The 24618-nt window shown below is 48.7% G+C and overlaps 2 protein-coding genes across 2 annotated transcripts in view; one reads left to right on the top strand and one right to left on the bottom strand.

Moving 5' to 3' along the window:
• LOC141925491 (uncharacterized) overlaps window positions 1–70 on the bottom strand; it is a 30947-nt gene extending 30877 nt beyond the window's left edge. The window contains exon 1 of the mRNA XM_074829855.1: window positions 30–70. Coding sequence (XP_074685956.1) covers window positions 30–70 — 41 coding nt within the window. The remainder of the gene's footprint in view (window positions 1–29) is intronic.
• A 10707-nt stretch (window positions 71–10777) lies between these two features.
• The window catches only part of NDUFA10 (NADH:ubiquinone oxidoreductase subunit A10), a 44722-nt gene continuing 30881 nt past the window's right edge, over window positions 10778–24618 (top strand). The window contains exons 1-7 of the mRNA XM_074829854.1: window positions 10778–10907; window positions 12023–12191; window positions 12809–13024; window positions 13847–13933; window positions 17806–17927; window positions 20384–20463; window positions 24288–24342. Coding sequence (XP_074685955.1) covers window positions 10827–10907; window positions 12023–12191; window positions 12809–13024; window positions 13847–13933; window positions 17806–17927; window positions 20384–20463; window positions 24288–24342 — 810 coding nt within the window. The 5' untranslated portion in view covers window positions 10778–10826. The remainder of the gene's footprint in view (window positions 10908–12022; window positions 12192–12808; window positions 13025–13846; window positions 13934–17805; window positions 17928–20383; window positions 20464–24287; window positions 24343–24618) is intronic.

Genomic DNA, 24618 nt, shown 5'->3' with positions numbered 1-24618 from the left:
CCCCGACATCTCCCCCCCGCTACACCCACCTCTTCGGCACCGGCTTCTTCCTCTTCCTCCCGGCGTACATCCCGCCGGCAGCACCGAGCACCGGGCGGGGGGCAGCGGGGGCTGCGCCCGGAGGCGGGGTTTAAGGAGGGGGGCGGTGGGGCGGCCCCAGCCCCGGCCCCTTCCCCGCCCCGCCCGCCCCTCCGGGGGCCTCGGACCGGCTCCACCGCGGGGTCCCTCCCACGGGAGACGGTTCTCCACGAACTTCTCCGACGTGAGTCCTTCCCACGGGGCTGCAGCTCATCACGAAGTGCTGCAGCGTGGGTCCCCTCCAGGGGTGCAGCCCTTCGGGAACAGGCTGCTCCGGCCTGGGTCCCCCGCGGGGGGGCACACGTCCTGTCAGCAAACCTGCGGGGGCTCCTCTCGCCACGGGGCCACAGGTCCTGGCTCCAGCACGGGCTTCCCACGGGGTCACAGCCTCCTTCGGGCATCCCCCTGCTGCGGCCTGGGGTCCTCCACGGGGCACAGGGGGGGTATTTGCCCCACCGTTAACCTCCACGGGCTGCAGGGGGGTATTTGCCCCACTGTTAACCTCCACGGGGCACAGGGGGGTATTTGCCCCACCGTTAACCTCCACGGGCTGCAGGGGGGTATTTGCCCCACTGTTAACCTCCACGGGGCGCAGGGGGGGTATTTGCCCCACCGTTAACCTCCACGGGGCACAGGGGGGTATTTGCCCCACCGTTAACCTCCACGGGGCGCAGGGGGGGTATTTGCCCCACCGTTAACCTCCACGGGGCGCAGGGGGGGTATTTGCCCCACTGTTAACCTCCACGGGGCGCAGGGGGGGTATTTGCCCCACCGTTAACCTCCACGGGCTGCAGGGGGGTATTTGCCCCACTGTTAACCTCCACGGGGCACAGGGGGGTATTTGCCCCACCGTTAACCTCCACGGGCTGCAGGGGGGTATTTGCCCCACTGTTAACCTCCACGGGGCGCAGGGGGGGTATTTGCCCCACCGTTAACCTCCACGGGGCACAGGGGGGTATTTGCCCCACCGTTAACCTCCACGGGGCGCAGGGGGGGTATTTGCCCCACCGTTAACCTCCACGGGGCGCAGGGGGGGTATTTGCCCCACTGTTAACCTCCACGGGGCGCAGGGGGGGTATTTGCCCCACCGTTAACCTCCACGGGGCACAGGGGGGTATTTGCCCCACCGTTAACCTCCACGGGGCGCAGGGGGGGTATTTGCCCCACCGTTAACCTCCACGGGGCGCAGGGGGGGTATTTGCCCCACCGTTAACCTCCACGGGGCACAGGGGGGTATTTGCCCCACCGTTAACCTCCACGGGGCGCAGGGGGGGTATTTGCCCCACCGTTAACCTCCACGGGGCACAGGGGGAGTATTTGCCCCACCGTTAACCTCCACGGGGCACAGGGGGAGTATTTGCCCCACCGTTAACCTCCACGGGGCACAGGGGGGGTATTTGCCCCACCGTTAACCTCCACGGGGCACAGGGGGGTATTTGCCCCACCGTTAACCTCCACGGGCTGCAGGGGGGTATTTGCCCCACCGTTAACCTCCACAGGGCGCAGGGGGGGTATTTGCCCTACTGTTAACCTCCACGGGGTGCAGGGGGGGTATTTGCCCCACTGTTAACCTCCACGGGGTGCGGGGGGGTATTTGCCCTACTGTTAACCTCCACGGGGTGCAGGGGGGGTATTTGCCCCACCGTTAACCTCCACGGGCTGCAGGGGGGTATTTGCCCCACCGTTAACCTCCACGGGGTGCAGGGGGGTATCTGCTCCACTGGTGACCTCCACGGGCTGCTGGGGCACAGCCTGCTCTCTCCCCACGGACTGCAGGGGAATCTCTGCTCCGGCACCTGGACCCCCTCCTGCCCCTCCTTCTTCACTGACCTTGGTGTCTGCAGAGTTGTTTCTCTCACATATTCTCATGCCTCTCTTTTGCTGCAGGTTTTTTCCCCCTTCTTAAATACATTATCCCAGAGGCGCTACCACTGTCACCGATGGGCTCAGTCCTGGCCAGCAGTGGGTCCGTCTTGGAGCCGCTGGTATGGGCTCTATCAGACACAGGGGTGGCTTCTAGTAGCTTCTCACAGAAGTCACCCCTGTAGCCCCCCCCCGCTACCAAAACCTTGCCACGCAAACCCAAACCAGCCCCAAAGTCACTGTGCCCAGAGGGTCACCGTGCCTGGGGAGCCACTGTGCCCCAAAAGTCACCATGCTCACAGCTCACTGTGCCTATGGGCCACTGTGCCCATGAGCCATCATGTGCAGGGGGCCACTAAATCCTGGGAGCCACCATGCCTTCGGGCCACTTCTTTTTTCTGCAAAAGGTGATCACTTCAGAGCAGTTTCCGTGCTCCTCTCCTGCTGCAATGTCTTCAGGACAACTTTTACCCACAGGCTCATGCTGCTGGTCTCCACGCATCACGCTTGGTGGCTGCACTGTCCCTCCTGCAGCACAGTTGCCAGCCCTGGCAGCCAGGCCGGTGTAGCCCAGGAGATGTAGTCCTGCAGCCAGAGAGACAATGTGGAACTGGAGGGACCTGAATTACTGCTCTGTTTCAACATCAAGATATTTTGTCATGCAGTCACCAGTGAAAAATTAAAAACTGAGCAGAAAGATGCAGTGAAATCCTTCATTGTCCTGCTCCATGGAATAAACCTTCCCTTTTCCCTAACCCAGCAGGTACCCTGCATGCCATGACTCCAGGGCTTTACAAGATAAGCCTCCCCACTTCCCAGAGCCTGATGTCCTCGCTGGTGTCCCTCCAGGAATCTGGAGGGGCCTGTTGCCTCTCGCTTTGCATTTCCTTCAGTTAATGCTGCCCAAAGCTTTTGCTCTTCTACCCAGCAGCCCCTTTCAGGTGCTGTTGTGAAAACAGGGGTGACAGAGGCAGGCAACCATGAACACAAAGAACAGACTGTTAAAACAGACGCAGAGACGTCACATCTAACCATGGTTTTGTTTTTGCCACGAACTGTCTTATAAATCAAGCCTGTTCACGTCCCAGTGGGAGGAAGGCATGGTGGAGAACCATGTGCTTTCATGGCTGCGTTGGCGGTGTAGGCAGCTACGTGCCACGGCACAGAGTGGTGGTGGTGTGGTGGGAGGTGAGTCTGTCCTCTGTGTTCAGCAGTGGCCACAGGAAGACTAAGAATAGGACAAGCAAATTTGATATTTCCCCTGAGGACTTTCCTGGCCTCCAACTATTTTCAGCCCAGACAGGGTTTCTACCTAGTCATGCTCTTCCAGGCTCCCCTTGAATCTGCATAAACATTTATCAACATAAACATTTATCTGCATAAACATTTAAACATCAAACCTTTAGCACCGTTTGGCAACAAGTTGCACAGCCCAGCCATCATTGCACAAAAGCCCACCTTCTCTGATCTGATTTTAAAGCCTGGCTTCCACCACTCATGTGCTTGTTTGCCCTTCTCTTCCACCACATCCTTTCTGAGACAAGAAGGATGATGAGACAACTGTGGGTTCATACTGGGGCCAGATGATGTCCTTTATTTTCTCCTCTACACCTTTCCTCACCGCTTTCCTTTTTTGATCCTTGCTGAGCTGACATTTTCAGAGACAAGATGCCACCCCTGAGTAGTAAAGGCTCAGCTCAGAGCCCTGTGTGTTATGTGTCCATATTCTCACCTGCATCACTTTTACAGTTACCTACACTGAACAGGACCTGCTATTTTATTGCTCCATCATGGAAGACCCCTTTGACATTCTCCCTAGGATGAGTAACCATCACCAAACATTTAGGATGTTGGTTTCAAAGACTGATCTGTCAGAGCTTGACCCTCTGGTGCTGTGGGAACAGCTCTCTTATTCCCATGTGGGTACAGAGGAGCACGCAGCGATGGTTGTCAAGAGTCAGCCCGTCCCCTTCTCTGGTCACCCCTTCAGCATCCTTCCAGCCCTACAGCCTCCACTGCTGAGTTTTTCCTACCCTCTCACTGGAAAGACTTGCCTGACGTGCCAGCACATTGCAGACAGAGCTGTTAAGGATAGAAAGCCAGACCCAGACACATCATATGTGGGTTGGGTTTTTTTTAAGCTGTTTGCAAATTCCAGAGATAAATTCTTGAAATGAAACTTGATCACTTCTTGCCAAGGGGCAAAGCAGAAGCAGCTAATGGTATCAAAAATGTCCCGGGTCAGCAGAACTGATGTCAGTTTGATGGGAACTGTGTTAATATATTTGTTTATGACCTTCCTGGGCCATATGTAGAGGCCCAGTAATTTAGCCATGCTTTTGAATAAGGCAGGCAAAGATCCAGCTCAGCCCTGGAAATTGCACTCCAGTGTCTCCATCAAGTGGAGAAGGGAAGCTGCAGGGGGAAGGTGTCCCAGCCTCAGCACCGCAGGCTGCCCAGCCCTCGGGTGTCTCAGTGGCAGACAAGGCTGTGGGAAAGCAGTTTCCAGAGCCCGTGGGACACCCCCAGATTTGGGAAGCGCACACATGGTCTCTTGTTCAGTCATAGCCCTCCAGTCCCTTTTTGCCCCCAATGCTCTCCTCCTAGACTTCTCTTCCTCAGCTCCTACAAACCCCAGTGCTTTTCCAAAGCAGCTCTACATTGCTCACCTACATCTACTCCCAGCTTTCCTCTGGGAAAACCCACCTGATTTACCTCTTTCCACGCACTGCGGGTGGACTTTTGTCGGAGGTGGAGCAACACCTAGAGCAGCTTTAAGCAAACAGACTTTGTAAGGCATCTCCTACAAGGCAGAGTCAGGCTTGGGGCATTGCACATGTTTCGAACCTAAAAACCAGGAACCCTCCAGGGATGTCTCATGCAGCAGGGAGGGGGCTGTGAATGTCCCACCTGAGCTCCAGGCTGCAAAATGAGTTTCCTGGAGCTGCCCTGAACAAGAGGCAAACCCATAGAGCTATACCTGTTTGCTCCCTGCTCACCTGCCTCGGATTGTTCATCACCCCGCTGTACACGTGGGGGTCTTGGTGGGAAGGGACCTCTGCAGGTCTCCAGTCCAACCTCCCACCTGGAGCAGGAAAGGCACGAGGCACTGAAGTGGGTCAGCAGGGAAGTTACCTGAAGCACACGATCCTGTGGGTGAACAACGCAGGATGCCTGTTCATGTGGGCTCACCTGAAGGCAGGGAAGCTTCGAGATGTTGGTCAAGGACTCAAAGCAGGGGTGCAGCGGGAACATGGACAACTCAGTGTACAGAAACTGAAAGAGACAGCAGCCCAGGCAGAAGAAAACAATCTCCCTGCTGCAAAACTGGACCACTCGGACAAGCCAGTTCACCCACTCGGACAAGCCAGTTCACCTGGAGATCAGCTGCCTGCTCTGCAGCTATGGGGAAGCTTGTGTGGACATCCCTGGGTCCAAATTTCACCAACTGTGGAACTCAACTGTGCAGCTTTATCAAAGCAAAAGGCAGAAATGAGCATCTGTGGGTTTATACCAATTTGTCTGTATCTGCCTCTCCTGCAAACACGGGGCTGGGAATAAGCGATGGGTGAGGGGAGTGGCACTGGCTGTTGTGCTCTATGTGAAAAGTGCCTAAACCTAGTCAGGGCAGCATAGGGGCAAATCTTGACCCAGCAAAAACTGGTAGAGCTGCCTTGTCTTTGATGATATTCATAATCTCCAGCGTGGAGACTTCCCAAAGCCCCTTGTATGACAGCTATGAGGGTCAAAAATCTGTTACTGGCTTTCAGCAGGGCATTGACTTTTGGCTGTCCAGTGCCAGAGTATCCTTAGAGGTAAGTCTGACTGTCATTGCCTGAGTTCAAGGACAGCAAGAGATGACAGAAAGGAAACCCTCTTGTCCAGTTCGGAAGTCATGCGGGTGCCTGAGCTGAAAAGGAAAAAAATACCTCATGTCTAGTATCAAAACAGGTCCAGTGTGTAATTGAGGACTCAGTGCTCAGCAGAGTGATGGCAGCCCCTTCCATTTCAACTCCCTGCCAAGGAGCAATGAGAGTTGGGCTGCCCTGGCGGACGGGACATGGGTGCCTGCCCTGATGAAGCACTCAAGGGAAAGGGTGGCAGCATGGGCAGCCTCTGGTGACAGCCCCAGGCAGGGCAAGCTAGGGAGGTTGGTTCAACCTGGGGGAGCCCAGGAGCAGCCAGGAGATGGAGGCTGAACAAGAGACGAGGCTGCAGCATAAGTCCAAGGTCTGTCTGGGAGACAGGGCTGGGGACAAAGCTACCTGCAGAGTAGATCCAAGGCCCACCTATGTGCAGGGAGACTAGAGAGAGACAGATATAGACACAGGTAAAGGTACAGTCTAAGACCAAGCCTAGGTACTTGAGGTGAAGATTAAATGGAGCCCACAGAGCTGTGAGCAGAGGGTGAGGTTGGCCCGGGCCACTAAGACCTGCTGGTGCTCGCAGAGCCCTGGCAGATGGTCCACCATCATGCAGGGAGATGTCCCTTATGAAGTGCTGTGGGTGCTGCAGGTCACTATGGAGCTACATCAGGGTGACACCGAGCCAGGGCAGGGACATGGTGTGGGGGGCTTGAAGCTGGGACAGAGATGGGGAGTCACTAAGATGCTCCAGAGGCTGGGTGGGGAGGTGGATGGGAGTCAACACTGAGGGTCCTCACGTAGTTATAGAGCCCAGTATCATGGGCAGGCTGGGTTTTGGAGAGCGAAGGGGTGCAAGATCCAGGGGAGCCATGGGGGAAAGACTCTGCAGCACCTGAGGGCCAGGGCTTGTGGTGAGGGCAACAAGACGATGAACTGGGAGCCAAGGGGAACTCCAGCACAGGCAGGTCCCACACTGATGGGATGCAGCCCCACAGCCTCTGGACTGGGCTCAGGACAGGGCTGAAAGCGTGGCCATCTCCCTGCAAGCACCGTCAAGGAGCTGCCCTGCTCACCCACAAGAGATGCCAGTCCCTGAGGAGACAGCAGGCTGGGAATTATGTGATGATTGAAAGCAGGACAAAAACAGACAAAGAAATCTGATTATGGAGGAAAAAGTCGGGCAGAGACTGGTCACAGGTTAGGGAGCAGTGCTGAGCCCTGCCACATCAGCAGAGCATTGCAGAGACTAACGCTGCAGGTGACAGCAATGGTTTTCTGCCCACCCAGCTCTTCAAGCTGGGTGGAGTGGCAGTGGACGTGCTCTACAAGGCAGCACTAAGCCTCCACTTGCTCCCTTTTCAGAAGGAGTTTCTTTTCCAGCAAGTGAAAGAAACCCCAGCCCAGGGAGCATGGTCTTATGTACAAGGGAGACACCTGGTATGGGGCACAGCCGTCCCTTCCTACTCTGACATCTCTTTGATCCTTCCTCTTCCTCCCCATTTGTTTCAATGAGGCTTTTCCAAGACCTCAAAGCTCGGTCAAGAGCTGAACATTAGAGAGTCAGAGTCTCTGGTTCATTCAGTGGTTTCTCTGCAATTTTCTGCGCTTTGACCAACATGGGAGGTGAGGCTGGCCGGGCAGATGGATCTTTTCAGATGCAAAGCAAATTTGCTCCAAAAGCTTCCCAAAGCAGAGTGGCTTCTCCAGGGTTCCTTTTGGTAAGCATGGAACGCAAAACCAAAAAAGAATGGGAAGGAAAACTGCCCACATAGTTTCCAGCAACTGTGCATTGCAGCCCTACAGAGACAGGAGCAGCTTCCACGGAGAATGTGATACCCCCAGATGTCAGCAGTGTCGTCAGCCTTTCCCAGTCTCCAGCGAGCCCTGGGCAAGATGGGGACTTGCTGACACTCGTAACACGGCTCTGTGGGACAAGCCGTGATGGCGAGCAGGGAGAAAGCAGCTTTTCTTCAGCATTACCCAGCCCCATCTTGTGGCAAAGACCAGCAAAACCTCTGAGAGCAGCAGCGAGATTCGCCACCGCCACATCCGCCTGCTTGTGTGGGCATCAGGCTGCTTCCCAGGATATGTCTTCTCCTGCCCTACGGTTCAGGCATCTCCTCTCCTCCAGCACCCCCAGACCAGCCGCAGGCAGGAGTCAGTGTGTGCATGAGGAGGTTGTTCTCAGCTGCTGCCACCCAGGCCCTGAGCCTACCGCGGGTTCTGTGCAAACAGGCTGGGCACGTCTTGACTGCAGAAGCACACGTTGGTGAGTTATCCCCCATGTCCTCTCTTTGCCACCTCATCGTGGCCTCCAGCCCTGGTTCATCCTTGATTTCTGGAGGCCACCAGTGGAGTTCACCCCCATCCCTGGTGAAGGAGGCCCAGGGAGCTCTGCCACGAGCATCGAGCAATGGTGAGAAGCACCAGGCAGATGCCCTTCTCTCCACAGAGAGCGATGGGGATCCTCTCTCCATGGTGGCCGAGCAAGCCCAGGTTGGGAGCTCACAAAGAGTGGTGTCACAAAGAGTGACCAATGCATATGGGGGTAGGTGGATCTTCACTGTCCTTTTCCCCAAGGAGAACAGTGAGACACGTAAGGATACAGATGAGGATGGGATCACTCAGAGGTGCCCATATAGAAAGTGTCAGGCTGTCACCAGCTAGCAATGGCTAGCAAAGACAACCCAAAACAAAGGCCCAAAGCATATGGCAGGAAGTGTTTTAGATGAGGAACTGGAAGCTGTTCCAGGCTCCCATACAGCTGGAGAAGGAGGTAGATCTTGATTTCCACCTCTTTGCCTTTGCAAATCTGGAATGGTGTGGATAGGCAGGCACTGGGGCCTGCCCATGCCAGGTACCCACCAGTCCGGAAGGGGAAGCAGCGGTCTTGCAGAGGCAGGGGCAGCACACAGGATGCATCCTCCACGTCTGATTACATGGCAGCTGATGACACGATGGACACAACATGGCTGGTGGCTGGTCGCATCCTATTGTAGCAGCAGAACCAGAAATAAGCAGTTAATCTGCAGTGAGACACAGCTTGCTTCCCCAAAGCTCAAGCCCCGGACATCCCACTCCTCCTGACTCAGAGACCCAGTGGGCAGGGGGAGCGTGAGGGACTTGGGCATGAGAACTCCTGTCTGTTTTGGCTGAGGGGTTGTTGCATTTAAGGTAATGAATTAATTTGGTAAGAGATGCGTTCTAGCCTTGTGTTCTAGCCGGTCCTCAGAGATCAGAGGGGCTGGGGGCGGCTGGATTTATCTCCTAATAGCTATGCCAATTAGGGCCGTAACTATAGCACGAACAGCCCGTGTGCTGTAGGTCCGGTTGCATTCAAGAGCAGCCGTCAGGGTCACGAATAGCATGGTTTATTCTTATGCAACATCTACAGATTCTTTGAGATTGCCTACGATAAACGCACAAACTGCAGGCTGGCTCTAGAGCACTACACACAAAAAATGATTGCAATCACACACAATTCCTGGGTAGTCACTCGACGTAGCCGAGGGCCCAGCTCTTACCAAAAGGCGTCCCTTCTGGGGGGGTGAGGAGCACAGACCCGTCAATCTGTCCCTCTGATTTGGTATCGGATTATCATCCCTCCGAGTCCAATACAAACTCGGGGTAGTGTTTATCTAAGTGTGTGTGAGTGGGTGGGTGGGACTGTGGTCAAGGTTGTTTCTTGAGTAGCAACACAGCACATTCCTTGGTGCAAGGTGTGTGCTGGTTCTGTGGGAAGAGAGGGAGCAGGCAGCGAAGCTGGTGCAGGGTCTGGAGCACATGTCGTACGAGGAGTGCTGAGGGAACTGGGGGGGTTTAGTCTGGAGAAGAGGAGGCTGAGGGGAGACCTCATGGCCCTCTACAACTCCCTGAAAGGAGGGTGCAGAGAGGGGGGATGAGTCTCTTGAGCCAAGGAACAAGCGCCAGGCCAAGAGGGAATGGCCTCAAGCTGCGCCAGGGCAGGGTCAGACTGGCTCTTAGGAAGTATTTCTTTGCAGAAGGGGTTGTTGGGCGTTGGAATGGGCTGCCCAGGGAGGTGGTGGAGTCCCCATCCCTGGAGGGGCTCAAGAGGTGGGTTGACATAGCACTTAGGGATATGGTGTAGTTGGGAACTGTCAGTGCTAGGTTAACGGTTGGACTAGATGATCTTCAAGGTCCCTTCCAACCTAGATGATTCTGTGAAATTCTGTGAATGAGAGATAAGGTCCACAGAGTACTGCAAAAGAGTCCTCGAGAGAAGGGGAAGAGCAGGAGATAAATCTGCGCAGTGATGTCAAATATTCCTTGAGAGAAGCGGAAGAACGGGACCGCGCGGCCTCCACCTCGCTTCACATTCCTCCTTGGTACCGTGGCAACACAAGTCACTGGGTCTCCATCCCTTCCTGTGTTTGTTCTGGGCACCATGTGTTAAGGAAATGTGTGTTTTGCAGTTTTTTCGTTGTTTTGCTTTTCCCACACTTCCCAGAGGGGTCAACGCCTGAGGAGCCACTGTTGGTGACACGGGTGCGGTGTTGTCGTTGTCCCACCACCAGGTCTCCTCCCAGCACCTCGGGACTTGCTGAGGGAAGAACATTTGCCAAGGAAGTGACTTTCTAGGCGCAAGGAAGCCAAGGTTTGCCAGGCACAGCGCACGGACAGGCCGGCATGGCTCCTTACTCCTGGTGCTGCCTGCCCCCCTGCCGGCTCTGCCTGTACCGGGACTCGCCCAGGGCAAACTTAGCGCCAGAGAAAGAGCAAGGCTCCCTCTGTCGCCCCTGGCGCTCCCACCCCACTGCATGCCCGTCGACGAGGGAAGGCGCTCCCGCTGCCTGCTTGCTGCCCGCCTGTCTGCTGCAGGCAGCGCCCGCGCGGCGCGCCGGGGGCGTGGCCGAAGGCGGAGGGGGCGTGGCTGAGGGCGGGGGGCGGGGCGATCCGCACGCCCAGAGCGAGCCCGCGCGGGCTTTGCTCCCCCTGCCGTGACGTCATCTCTCTGCGCCCGCCCGGTTCCGTCGCAGCGGGGCCGGCTGCGTCTCCGCCATGTCCTTGTGGGTGGCCAAGCTGGGCCCGGCCGCGGCCGCCGCCGCTCGAGGCCGCCTGCGGAGCGCCGTCGTGCCGGCGGTGAGCGGGGCCGGGGAACGGGGAGGTCCCTGCGCCCAGCCGCGGTTCCCCTGGCTGCGGCGGCCGCTCCTGAGCGCGGCCGGGCGAGCTCACCTTGGGGTGCCCGGGCCGCTCCGGCCTCCCCGCGGGGCTGGCGGCGGCGGGAGGGAGGTTAGCCTGGCCCCTTGCGCCGCCTTCTCCACCCGTTAGGAGCGGGGCTATGCCCCCCAGCTGGTCTCTGCTGGCTTCCAGCAGCGTTCCTGTGCTGGGAGGGGGGGCTGTATCTCCGGGGAGCGTTGGGGACGGCCCTGCGGCGGGGGGCTGCCCCTTCGGAGGGGACGTTCCCGGTGGGCGACTGCTGCAGGGTCTTAGGAGAGGAGGCGAGATTTAAGGTAGATGCACAAATAAATAGGTCAGAGTGTGATGACTCTGTCATGACCTTCAGCTTGTGAATGTGATCTTTGGTGGTGCAAGCAGAAGAATATGAAATAGTCTCACGTGTGTAAGTGAGGTCACTACATTGCTCAAAATAAGGCTTACTCAGTTTTTACCAGGGTCTCTGGGTGGCTTTGTAGAGCAGGGCTCAGTAAGGTAGTGCCTTCAGATTTATAGGCCAGATGGATATTTCTTTCCACCTTTGTCCAGGAACTGTGTTGTGCGGGAATGAAGCTGTAACTCTCCTGAGAGACTGGGAGAGGGTTTAATGTTAGTATCTACCTAACAACAAGCAAAGAAAAATGCAAGCAAAAGCCTACTCTGGGATCTCCCTGGGGAGTGCAGGGCGCATCATATGTCTGTGGCCTTCAGGAAGTCTGGGAAGCTCCAGTCATTGTGTAGATTCGGAGCAGAGTTCTGTCAAAGCAGTCCCGCTTCAAGCTTTAAACACACTGAAGATTGTTTCTTGTTTTCTATCTTCTCAGCCTTGCACTTCATAAACAGCTTCTCAGCCTAAATACTGCTTCATCTGCTAAGCTGAAATGGCAGTGCTAACTTTACCGTATGAAAATTCCATGTATTAGATGTGCCAGTGTGTATAATCCTGCATGTGCAGAAGGTTTTAAAAAAGCTGCACTTTGAGCATGCCTAGTTCACCTAAGAAAACTAAAACATACTAATGTTGTTGTGTTTTCTTTCAGGCAAGAATTCATATCAGCCCTGAGCAGAATTTGCAATATGGTTGGCTGGCTTATATGTTGGGAGAGAGAACTACAAAAAAGTTAACTGAATACAGCAAAATCTTTACAGTGGAGGGAAACTTGTCTTCTGGAAAGGGCAAGCTTGCACAGCAAATAGCAGAAAAACTAGGTACCTCTTACTTTACCTTTTTCTCTAATAGTTAATAGAATTTAACAGTGTCATTGTGCTTCTGTGTAAAGAAAGTTAGTTCACCAAACCAGCAATTCTTGACTAGCAAATTATTAGTTAGGCAATGCTACAGTTAATGTGGAGGGCTTATAGATAAGGGGGGAATAAAATGTTGCTGAAGCTTGAGAGGGGGACGGGATGTTTGTCAGATCTGTGGGATATGTGTGTAGGTGTGATTTGTTGTGAATGAAATTTCAGTTCTAATGAAGTCAGTTTGCTCACTGAGCTCCTAGCTCTGGCAGAGTCACTGAGCATATTGAGAGGTAGGATTTTCTGCATGGCTTTACACAGTACGTCAAGGTGATTAGAAGATTGGTGGCAAAAAGATTCTGCTTAGAACGATAGCTCAGCTCTCACGGGAGAGGTGAAAGGTGACAATACTTCAGAGTAGGGTTTGTCTGCCCTCTGTGGTGTGATTGACCAAAGGATTTTGTGCTGTTTTCAAGAGTTGTTTAAAGTACAGCTGTATATTTAAATGAGCTGAATAGATGTGTACTGTAATTGAACAAAACTAATTATTTTGATTGGTGTTCTGTTATGGGTTTCTTTTTTGTCAGGAATGAAATATTTCCCAGAAGCAGACATCCATTACCTAGACAGGATCACAGGAGACGGAACGCTGCTGCCTGAAAAATTTAATGGTTTCTGTAACCTAGAGAGGTTTTACAATGATCCAAAATGCCCTGATGGACACTCTTATCGACTGCAAGCTTGGCTGTTTGGTAATCGTGTTTTACAGTATGCTGATGCCTTGGAGCATCTGCTGGCCACAGGTTAGAGTTCAAAGTAAATAAATTTCGTTTCTACATTGACTTCTGAGTGTAAGTTGTGAGTAAGCTGGTTTGAAGTGCTTTGCTAGTATCTGCATTTTAAAGTGAAAGACTCTTTTATTGTTAAGCTTTTGATACTTTTTCCCCCTTAGTATAGGTTAACAGCCCATTTAGAAAACTACCTTGCAGATTTTCTGTTAGAACAGTATCTTGTATCGTTTCTAGCAAGGAAAATATGTACCAGTTACCAATTTCATTAGTTTTAATTTGGCAATCCTTGATGATTATTTTCAAAAAGACATTTTAAACATACCCAGATAGCTGTGAGTTGTACAGCTTCTTTAAAACTCTCCCTAGATTTAGTTCGTGATGGTGTCTGTTGTTGTTCATTCTTTTTGATTTCATCAAATACTGTTTTGTGGTGGTATTGTTATAATTTGAATGTCTTCCAGTGAGAAAAGATTTCCTATACCAGCGCTGATTTACTTGTTGCTTGTGCTTCAATAAGCATTTTCCAGAAAAGATTAAAAGAGCTGAATGCCAGAAAGTTTCAGACACATATATAAATGTGCTCCTTAAATATAGTAGTACTTAGTACTACAGGCACAGTAGGAGAATATATGGGTGAGACAGGCATGGCCAGCATACATACCCAGTATGTTTGTGCGAGCCAAAACCTTGCTCTTTTATTTAAAATTTCTTGGAAAAGCATTCAGAAAATTGACCAGTGAGAGCATTAAATTGAGCGGTGCTGTCTTTAATTTTAAATATTGCTGCCAGCAGTCTCTTTGAGCCTTGCTGACTGGAACCTACTTTCAATTGCAGGACAAGGTGTGGTGATGGAGCGCTCTCCTTACAGTGACTTCGTGTTTCTGGATGCAATGTTTAAGCAAGGCTATATCCACAAGCGATGTAAGTTACTTGCATGCAAAAGGAAGTTATTTTGCCGTAATCTGTTGGAAGTGTGGTAGTCTGTTTTTTAAAAAAGAAACAAAAATGCCTGCTTGGAAAATGGACTCCTTTAAATATTCAGAGTTGTTCATAAGGTGCTTAGCACCTTGCTGTACCATGCCTCGAGGACCAACCTCAAGCCATGAGACATCCAGTTTTTCTTCAAGGCTTTGGTTCTGCTTATATGTTAAAGAAGGTGTATTGCTTGTGTCCTGTCAGCCAGAGACTCCTGTAAACGTGGGTGAGCATTCTGATGAAGACTAGAGGTCCTTCAGGCAGACCATGATCTTGCAGCATGAGATGGGAGGTAAATAGTGGGTCAGCAGGATTTGACCTACTTGCCTTAAATTGCCAGCTCCCTTTTGAATCTCAAAGAACGCAAATGTTATCCTTGTCTTCAAGAAAGGCAAGGAGGAAGATCCAGGGAGCTACATGCCAGTCAGCCTCAGCTTGATCTGCAGGAAGGTGATAGAGCAGATCGTCCTAGAAGCCATTTCCAAACATATGAAGATGTGAAGGTGATGGATAACGGTCATCATAGTTTTATGAAAAGGAAATCACGCATAAACACCTGATAATCAGCATCTCATAGAAGGCTAGTGGAGAGCAATGGCTATTGTTTATCTTAAGAAGGGCTTTCAGGGCTGTGTCTCGTCAGCCCCTCATTGGCAAACTGGTGAAGTGTGGATTAGATATATGGGCAGTGGATTGAAAGCAGTGACTGGACTGCTGGGCTCAAAGGTTGTGATCAGCTGTGCAAAGTCCAGCTGGAGACCAATAACTAATACTGTATCCCAGGGGGAGGACACTGGGGCCGAACCAGGTTTAAACTAGGTTTAAAAGATGGATGACAGGACAGAGTGCAGCCGCAGCAGACTTGCAGGTGATGCAAAATTGGGAGGGGAGTGACTGACACACCATATGTTTTTGGTGCTATTCAGAGGAACCTGGGCAGGCTGGAGAAATAGTTGGATGGTAACGCCATGAAGTTCTACAAAAGGAAATGCAGAGTCCTGCAGCTGGGAAGGAATAACTGCAGGTGCTCGTATGTGCTGGGAGCCAACTGTTGAGAAAGTTATGCAGAAGAGGACCTGGGGGTCCTGATGGACACCGAGTTGAATGTGAGCCAGCAATGTGCCCGTGAATCAAAAGATGCCACCAGGATGTTGCATGAAGAGGAGTGTTGTCAGCAAGTCAAGGATGGTGACTGCCAGATCCTGAGTATTATGCCCAGTTCTGGGCTACCAGTTGAAAAAAAGATGCGAACTTACTGGAGTGAGTCTGGCAAAGGGCCACGAAGGTCACTAAAATTAGAGCATCCAATGTATGAGGAAAGGCTGAGAGAGCTGGGATTTTCTTGGCCTGGAGAGAAGAAGGCTCAGGGGGATGTGTATAAATACCTGATGGTGTTTATGTGTATAAATACTTGATGGGGAGGAGTACTGGGTGGAGCCAGTCTTTTCTCAGTGACACCGAGTGAGAGGACAAAAGGTGAAGGGCACAAATTGAAATACAAGAAGTTCCATTTATTAAAAAAGTTTCTACTGTGAAAGTAGTCAAACCTTGGAGCAGATTGCCTGGGGAGGCTGTGGGATCTCCATCCTGGAGATACTTGTAACCCTGTGGGACGCAGTCCTGAGCCACCTGCTGTAGTTGACCTTGCTCTGAGCAGGGAGGTAGAATCAGCTGCTCTGTAGATGTTCCTTCCAGCCTCAGTGATGTGGTGGTTCAGGGTTGTGGGCGCTGAGCTCCTGAGCAGCACGGTGCTGCTGTGCCTTGCGGGCAGGCTCGTGCAGTCTCCGTCCCTTGGCTGAGAATGGAGCAGTGATGTGGCACATGTTAGGAGACCAGCTGCAGCCAAAACATGCAAACTTATAGCTGCACAAAAGTTTGAAAGTCTGGAGAAAATAGCTGGAAATCCCAGTCATCAGCTGACCTAAATATATTGCTACTGAATTCTTGTTTCTGCCTGTTCTTAGGAAATCTGGCATTTTGGCTACTTCAGGCTGAAGGTACTTGTTTTCCTGGCTGCCTCATGTTTCTGCTGTCTTGTTTGATTTGGCTTAGGTTTAGGAGGGGTGTATTTTTTATAACACCCACTGTAAGTTGCAACTTCTTGCTGAATGAGTTTGAGAGCTGGTTGTAATGACCTGTGTCTTACTGCTTTGCATTGGAGAGGCAAGCAAAGCCCAGCAATCCACCATTTATAGTTAATATAACATTCCAACAGCAGATAATGGATTGTACTGAAATCCTCAAAAAGCAAACATCTCAAACAGCAAAAATATTTGAGGAGGAGAAGGCTGAGGGGAGACCTCATCACTCTCAGCAACTACCTGAAAGGACATTGTAGAGAGGTGCTGGTCTCTTCTCACAGGTAATTAGTGACAGAACAAGAGGGAACGGCTTTAAACTGCAACAGGGGAGGTTCAGACTGGACATTAAGAAAAAATGTTTCCCAGAAAGAGTGGTCAGAGAGTGGAATAGGCTGCCCAGGGAGGGGGTAGAGTCACCATCCCTGGGTGTGTTTAAGGGTCGTTTGGATGAGCTGTTGGGGGATGTGGTGTAGGGGAGAACTTTGTAGAGTCGGGCTGAGGGTTGGACTCGATGATCCCAAGGGTCTTTTCCAACCTGAATGATTCTGTGATCTCGATTAGAGGTACCGCTGACTGCTGCAGCACAGTAGGCTTTAAATTTTTCACAATCCATTTGAATTTGAAAGCCTGGCACCGCATTTCTGGCTAAGCTGCTGAGTCTTACTGAGGAAAACTTGTGCTTGAGCTAGGTTAAATGGAGCCTGTGCTATTCATGCTACTTAAATGTTGAATAGATGCTTACCCTGAACCTGCGTGGCTTCCTAATCAGCAGCTATTACCCCAAAAATGCTTTAGGTTATTGACTGATGTGGTAGAAGAACCCAGTTGCACAAAACTGATCAACTCCTCTTGGATACATTTTTCTGTATGGGAAGGTGAGATCCTCCAGTCCCGTCCTCCAAAGTGGAGTCTGGTGGTTGTGTTTTTGGAGAGGTCTGCTGTTGCTTGTTTAGAGCACAGAGCTCTTGAGTAACAGTAGCACAGAGTATGCCTTCAATACCAGCGAGGAAGGGACACAGCTGGGTTGGTGACCTCTTAAAATATTTGCTTTACCCCAGCATGATTTGTGTATGCATTAGAGGGCAAGGCAAATGCCTTGGTGGGAAATGGGGTATTTCTTGCAAAGTCTTCTTGAAGCATATGACTTTTTTCCATTTTTCCACCTTGCCACACTGCCATCTTTGTGGTAGGACGGCACCATTTATTTCGTGTATGAAGCTGTGGCAAAAGGCAGCCCCAGCCAGTGGTCACCTCCCGTGACCTGAGTGCCACAGTCTCTCCATGATTTTTGAGGTGTTCTCTAAACAATGGAGGAGAAAACTAGGTTTCTCTAAACTGAAGTCAGAAATAAATCCCCCTTTTGATATAACTGATGTTAGATTTGTACATTTCAGTGCTTGAGGCTTCTTAGTTTGTGTTTTACTTTCTGTTTCTGGAAGACTGTTTATTCTAAAAACTTCCTGAATCCTATTTAAGGAAAAGCCTACCCTAAACTTGCTATACCAGCCAAGAAGAGGAGACTACAAATACAAAGGTGGGGGAATGTGATTTATTTGCAAATAGAATGTGTTTAGGAAATGCAGGAAAAAACACTCAATAAATGATTGCAGATTCATTATCTGATAGGTTATAATTTTAATGCTGTTCCTGTTGTACTTACCCTCATTTGGAACATGCGTATGTGTTCAGCTGGGCTGCCTTTAACTCTCCAGCATGCTTGGTTTTGTCTTTATACAGGTCTTGATCACTACAAGGAGATGAAAGAGGTCAGTATTAGTGAATTCCTGCCGCCTCACTTGGTCATTTATATAGATGTACCTGTCCCGGAGGTGCAGAAGAGGATCCAAGAGAAAGGAGAGGTAACTTTCTCTCTTGCTACTGATACTACATATTAATGTCTGTTGTAATCATGCCCTTGTGTGTGATTTCTGTGGGGTTTGATGCAAAATTCTGCTTCAGAAAAGCTTCCTGTCCTCACTGTGTTGGTGATGATTGTGTGGGTATTCTGGTACGCTTGCTCTTAAAATACCAAAAAGCCAACAAACTTTGTGACTGCATCAGCATGCTGTGATTTCTGTAATGCGAAGTTCTATGAAATTCACCTGCTCTTAAAAACCAGCCTTTTCAGCACTCATATCCTGGTAATATGCTTCTTGCAATATATTGTAAGATGATCTGTACTTCCTGAGCACCAGCAGCCCCAGCTGTGGTCCCTGTCTCTGGGTTCCCCAGTTAACTGCTTTTTCAGACCCGTGTTGATGCCAGTGTGGGTCACTTGTGATCAGCAAGTTAATCAACTTTCTGAAATTAACGGCATTACTGCTTGGTGCTTTTGTGTTAATGCAGAGAAACCACCAGCTTTAAACTTGAAACTGTTTTTTGTATATGTATTCCATAAAATACAAAATCCAGGGAGCTTTGGCTTCCAAAACCCTTTCTTTGAGGGTGGCATAGTTTCTCTTTTCAAAATATCTTTTCTGAAGTCATGGTATTAGATGGACACTACTGTTAAAAACACAAGAAAATTAACTTCTGTAGCATTGTCTTCAAATTACCTCTCTCATTATATCAGCATATTGGATTACTGGGCTATTGAAATAGTCTTGGATCAGAAAAAGCTGTAGAGTGTTTTTGTATAATGACTAATCTAAATAAGGTGTTTTCTTTCCGCTCCTGTGGTATTTGGACATGTGCTTGTAACTGTTCTCAGATGTATTATGAGGAATAAATGATGTTTACCTTGTAGCTTATTCAAAGGCTGAGGGAAGTTGTAGTCGAGTGAAGTATTTAACTGTGGAAAGCCTGATAGATTCAAAGAAAACTTTGATTTATTACTAAAAAAAAAAAAAATCTAAAATGCTTGGTGCCGCCTGCTGCTTGGAGCATGTATGTTAGTGTGCTAGGGTGAGCTAGCAGTGTTTTGTTTTGCAGTTTCCTGCTCATTTAAGAGGGAGACTGATGGTTGCCAAAGGGAAGTCACTCCAGAGCCATGAATGGAAGGCTGCCCTTGCTGTTTCGTGAGCTGTGTGGCCTGAATTGCTTAGTCTACTGATGGAGTGGCTGCCTTTCTGCCCTCCAGCAGTTTAGGCTGTGACTGAACGTGCCTCTGCGCTTTAATGAACAAGATACTTTTGTGTAGGAAAACCATAGCTTTTTTGTTTTAGTGACTTCAGTGACAGAATTAGAAGCTGCTTAATGTATCGTGGGAACCTGTGAATTCTTTGCCCTTGTGAACATTAAAGGTCGGTGGCATTTTTGAGAACTTCTGGCAGAAATTGCTGCTGTAACTTGTAACTTCCTTGGGGCAGTGGCAGTGCTGAACACTACTGCTTGTTTGGGGATGGTATTTTTGGGAATTGCGCATTTTTGGCGGATGCAGTGTTTGCTTGGTATTCAGCGTGCTGTTGTTGCAGGGCACTGGAAAAAGAAAAGCCCTCCAGTGGGCCCAACTAGCAGAGACACAGATCCTCCCAACATAATGGGCATCTTGGATGAATGTTTCAAGCAGGAAATGTAATTTAATTTTAGAATTGAACTGAAGGAACACATGGTAGATTAGACAAATTCATGGCATTTTGCAAATGTGGCATTAAAGTACACCGTGTGGCAGATGCAGCTGGTGGTGAACTGTTTAACAGCAGATAGAATAGCCATGAAATCTCAAGGAAAGATTTTTGCAGTGGCTGGTTGCCCATGCACTTGTCTGAAACTGGAGAAATGGATGCACGTTGGCCCTGTCATTGAAAAGGCAGACTTGGACAATCTTCTATTCTACGATTCTCCTTTTTTCTGGGTGTTTATATAAAACTTGAATATGCAGTTAGCTAGGATTAATCAGTCCTTGGAAAGTTAAACTTTTTGAGACTGTTGGCTTCTAGCTTATGCGAGCTCAGTGAAAACGAAGTGACTGCTGTAACTGAAATAAATTGCAAGAAAGTTCATTTTGCTTTTACATTCTTCTGTTGAATCTGCTTTTCCCTTTCTTTCTAGTTTCACTAATGCATCAGAAGACTCATACAGCTAATTATTAAAACAACGGACATAATAGTACATGGTAACGCAGTGATTAATGCAGACTGACTTCTTCCTTGGGGTACTCTAGATATTTAGTGCCACATAAGAAATTCTAAACATTCCAAATGTCTTAATTGTTAAAATTTTCATTAATGTGTATGTGGTTCACTGGACATCTGGCTGCTAATACAAGAGTGAGCTCTTGACAGATGGTGTGACAGTGCCTTCTGCTTAGGCTGGAATCTGCACTGGTGGGAAAAAGAAAACTCATTTCACAACATTGTTTTCTGTTTGTTTTTAGCCATATGAGAAAAAGGTGTCTCCTTTGTACCTTCAGAATATTGAGGATGCTTACAAGAAGACCTTCTTACCGGAGATCAGGTTAGCAAACCAAACAGTTTTGTCTGAGTCTTTGAGTAAAAATGTGTGTAAATCCTAAAATCTCTGCCAATATAAGCAAATAAAACCGTGTCATGTGAGAAATCTTTTCTGTGCTGTGTGGTACAGTATTATGTCCTAATGATGGGGTATTGCATCCATGGCATAATAACTATGTAGACTTGTGCGTAGTTACCTCTGGTGTCTGAGAAGCCTGATGTCACTGTTACACTGTTGGAAGATTGAAAATGAAGTTTTTTAGGTGTGAGCTTTATAAAGCAGTGTTTTTCAACTCAACAGATTCAGAGTGGGTGAAGTGTTGTACAATAATAAATTCATTGGATTTCATTAATTGACCTATTTGATATTATAGAATCATTTAGGTTGGAAAAGACCTTTAAGATCATCCAGTCCAACCGCAATGTGTAGCAAATATGTTGCAAATCTGATGCTGTCTTGGGGCATTGCAACTTTGCTCTCATGGGGTTAGGTACAGGGAAGCATAAATTTGTTCATAGTTAAGATCACTTCAGCAGCAAAGCCAGGAATCTGGTCTGTGTTTGCTCTGCAAAACAACTTCTGTCTCCCTTTTCTGACAGTGCTCTGTGTGGTTGGTGTCGACACCTTTGTTTCTCTTTCTGTTAGCTTGCAACAGGGGTTGGAGTGCTTTCTTGGAGTGATGTCCAGAATGCTATAGCTATAGCAGTGTTTGTGTTTGCGTGACTGGAGGATTATGTGATGCAATATAAGCTTTTCCCAGGCCTTTTTGGAAAGTTTGGGATTTTTCTCTCCTAAAACCACCTTTCAGTTGTCACAGCTTTAGTTAGTCTCTTTATAGTGATAGAGAGTGAGAGGAGAAAGAGGTTTTCAGGTAAGGGCTTGTTGTTCCCTCTTCTGCTTCTGTTTCTCCATCTCATGAGGCATACACCTGACAGCCCTCCACATTTGAAAAGGATTTGATGGACTTGTTGGTGCTGTTAAATAAAGACTGCACTGCTGCCTGCTCTGAGAGTCTAAAGGTGCTCTCCATTTGGGTTCCTCTGTCTTTCTCTAGCTGGGAAGCAAGAATGTGTGCACTGTAAACTTGAGATGAGTAGACTTTTACAGTTTGCCAGCTGTCCCAATTCTTGTAGAAGAGATCTGTCAAAAATCAAACTGTCTTAAAAATCTAAAAGCATGTGAACGTAAGCAATCTTGGTCCCTCATAAACAAATAGCTTTCTGGAAGGGAAATTCTTAAAGGTCACAGAGCCAGGCCTGCTTTACATCAAAACGATCTCTAATTGTGCAAGGTTTGGTGTGTGCACGAAGCTGACTATTTAAGTCAAAGTAAATCTTCAGGTATATTGTAGCCTGCTTGTTTCCCCCTGCTTTCTCGCTCCATCTCCCAGGGTAAATCGGTGTAATTGCGCTGTCAGCAATTGAACTGAAAAACTTCATACTGAGCTTGTCACTCATACAGGGCAGAAGCTGTTGGTTTGATGTATGGTCAGCTGCCTCCCAGCGCGTCCCCCGCAGGTTAGTGGCCAGCATGTGGCTCTTGGAAGGAAACAGGGGCTGAGGATGGAGACGGAGGGTGGGAAACCTTGGGACTGTCATCGCCCCGAGGGCAGAACTGTTTAGAATGTACTGGTGAGGAGAAAAATGCTGCTTGTTCTTTGGATCAAATCGAGCCCCAGAAATATATCATGGTGTTTAGTGAGGCTAAATCCTAGACCTGATCCTGCTGTGATTTCAACTCTTTCCCCTTTGTCCGTACATGGTCAGTACACTTGTTAAGCAAACACCCTCTGGTTGGCATCCTCATCAGTGGATGGGCTTACAATAGCTTGTCAGATCAATCTTTGTGCTTGGGTCTGAAGGAGGACATCCCTGTCCCCTTGATGTGGGGGAGTTATGAACGTGTGAAACTTCAGCTTTATATGTCTCTGGACCTCACTGATGTAAATTGTATATTGGATAAATGTACAGAAGCTCCAACTGTCTTTAACTGTTTGTTTGCTGGCTTGCACAGTGATGCAGTGAACTATATTCATGCCTGACTGTTAGTATCTAGGCAGACTAAGAAGTATTTGATTCCCTAACTCTTGAGGATGACGAAAATCTGGTTCAAACAGGCTGAACAGTTGTTACAGACTGTTGAACAAACTCCTGCATACTTGCCATGTTCAAACTTCTGCGGGATTGTTCTCTTGTTTTTCTTGAAACGCAACAGGAAAATAGTCTAGTTTGTTACTCAGCAAAACTTCTGTTGTTCCGTTTAATTGGAGCGATTTGATGCTGCTTGAAGTGGTGTGTTTTTTAGTGGATATTTGGCTACCTTAAAATTGGTGCTTCCTTTCTAGTCTGACGTGTTTATGAATGTCTTTTAATGTTTCTTTTGATAGTGCCAGGTGCTGTGGCAGGTACTACCTCGTGATTTTTAAACAGACACCTTGTTTTTCATTCGATTTTTCTTTTCCTGGACCAAAGCCCTAAGACTGCTAATGTTCTTTCATATCCAGTACTGCTTCCACTGAGCAGCTGTTTTCTCTTAATGAAAGCCCTAATAATCTGCAGAGTATCAAGTGATTTGATCTGCATTGTTAATGCAATTGCCAGTGTAAGTCTCTGGTCAGGTCTGACCTCTCCCTTTGATTACCAGCAGTTGATATTAAAGGATGTGAGTATGTGTGCTGCACTGTCACAGCAGCTCCCTTTGCAAGGAGGCCATTTATTTTCTTTCTGTGACTGAAGAGTTGTGTGAGGCTTTCTGCTTTGTTCTCAAGTTGAGAACAAACTCCTGAAGTAGTTCCCCTACTAGGAGCACGAGTTGAATGGCTGACTAAGAGTTTGGGGGTTCATAGGAATAAAAGGCATTTTATAAACGAACTTTTTTACCAGAGCTGACCAGTGTTAATGTAGACCAGGAACTAGTTTGGACTGTTGCAGCTATAAGTTATTTTGATGATGTAACTACTTAGAGCAATTTAGATTGCCAGCCTTAATCCTGGTTAAACTTGTAATTGGTTGTGCTAAGCAAAAAGTCTGCAAATTCTTCTCTGTGCTCTTCAGCTTTGCTGTGTGTTGTTTGACATACTGTGTGCATTGGGCATCCATTTTATTTTCTCTGAAGTTTTTGTTAGCTAAAGGAAAGGTCTTCCAGGGCAGCTGGAGCAGGTTTGAGAACGACTGTTACTGAGGGCGACTGTGCGTACGTAGTAAGGAAATATGTTCATACAGGAACTCCTGTTGTGGAACTGCTCTGCAAGGGACTTTTCTGTGAAGGCTGCTCTATGAATAAGAAAACAATCTTGTAAACAGGAAGCTATTACCCATTTTCAATGTTTTTATACTTACAGACCCTGCTGTCTGCCTTGTATTGTTTTGGTTAGCTCAGTCTTAGTAAATAATGATGAATGAAATTAAAAATTACCCACAGGTACTAATGTACTTGTAAAAAGGAAGGTCTACTGAAGTTTTAGGTTAGAATGGTTGAAAATTTCACTTGGATTCAAATAGATTGGGCAGTTGTAATTGGGGCAAATATCCACATTAGTGAAATGGAAACAAATTCAGAGGTGGGACTTTTTTTTTTTTCTCAACTAAAACTGTGTAGATACTACAGACCACTTGCCCTTTAAAAACAATTTTCCACCAGGGAAGAAGCAATTTACAGTTCTAATAGGAATTCTATTGCAAGAGCTCTGTAAGCATTCTAAAAAATTGTAATGATTCTGGTTCTGTGTTTATGCCTTTTAACTTCATTTCTGCTTCATTTTGGAGAGGAGGGAGAGGATGAGTAGAGCAGGTGTATCAGAGAAATTCAGGTTTCTTTCCTCTTTGCAGTGAGACCAGTGAAGTTCTGCAGTATGCAACAACCGACACAGAGGATGTGGACAAGGTAAGAGTTTGCTGCATATTGATCTTTTTTCTTTAAACTTCCAAGACAGAAATGTAAAGAGAACACATTGTCCTAGATAACAAACTTAGTGAACTACGTAATACATTTAGTGTTTGTTGCTATGGCAAAGATCTGGGCTGGGTCTGTACTAGAATATTTCGATCAGTGAGTGTCATTTTGTCAGGAGAGTGGAAATCTCACCCCCCCTCCCCATTCCTTTTGCCAAGATACCTGGCTGGCTGAGCAAGCAAAGACCTCAATAGGCCACATGATTGT

Source organism: Strix aluco, chromosome 6 (genome assembly GCF_031877795.1).
Source record: "Strix aluco isolate bStrAlu1 chromosome 6, bStrAlu1.hap1, whole genome shotgun sequence".
Lineage (NCBI taxonomy): Eukaryota > Metazoa > Chordata > Aves > Strigiformes > Strigidae > Strix > Strix aluco.
Note: the sequence above shows the minus strand (reverse complement) of the source record. Positions and strands in the feature narration are given on the sequence as shown.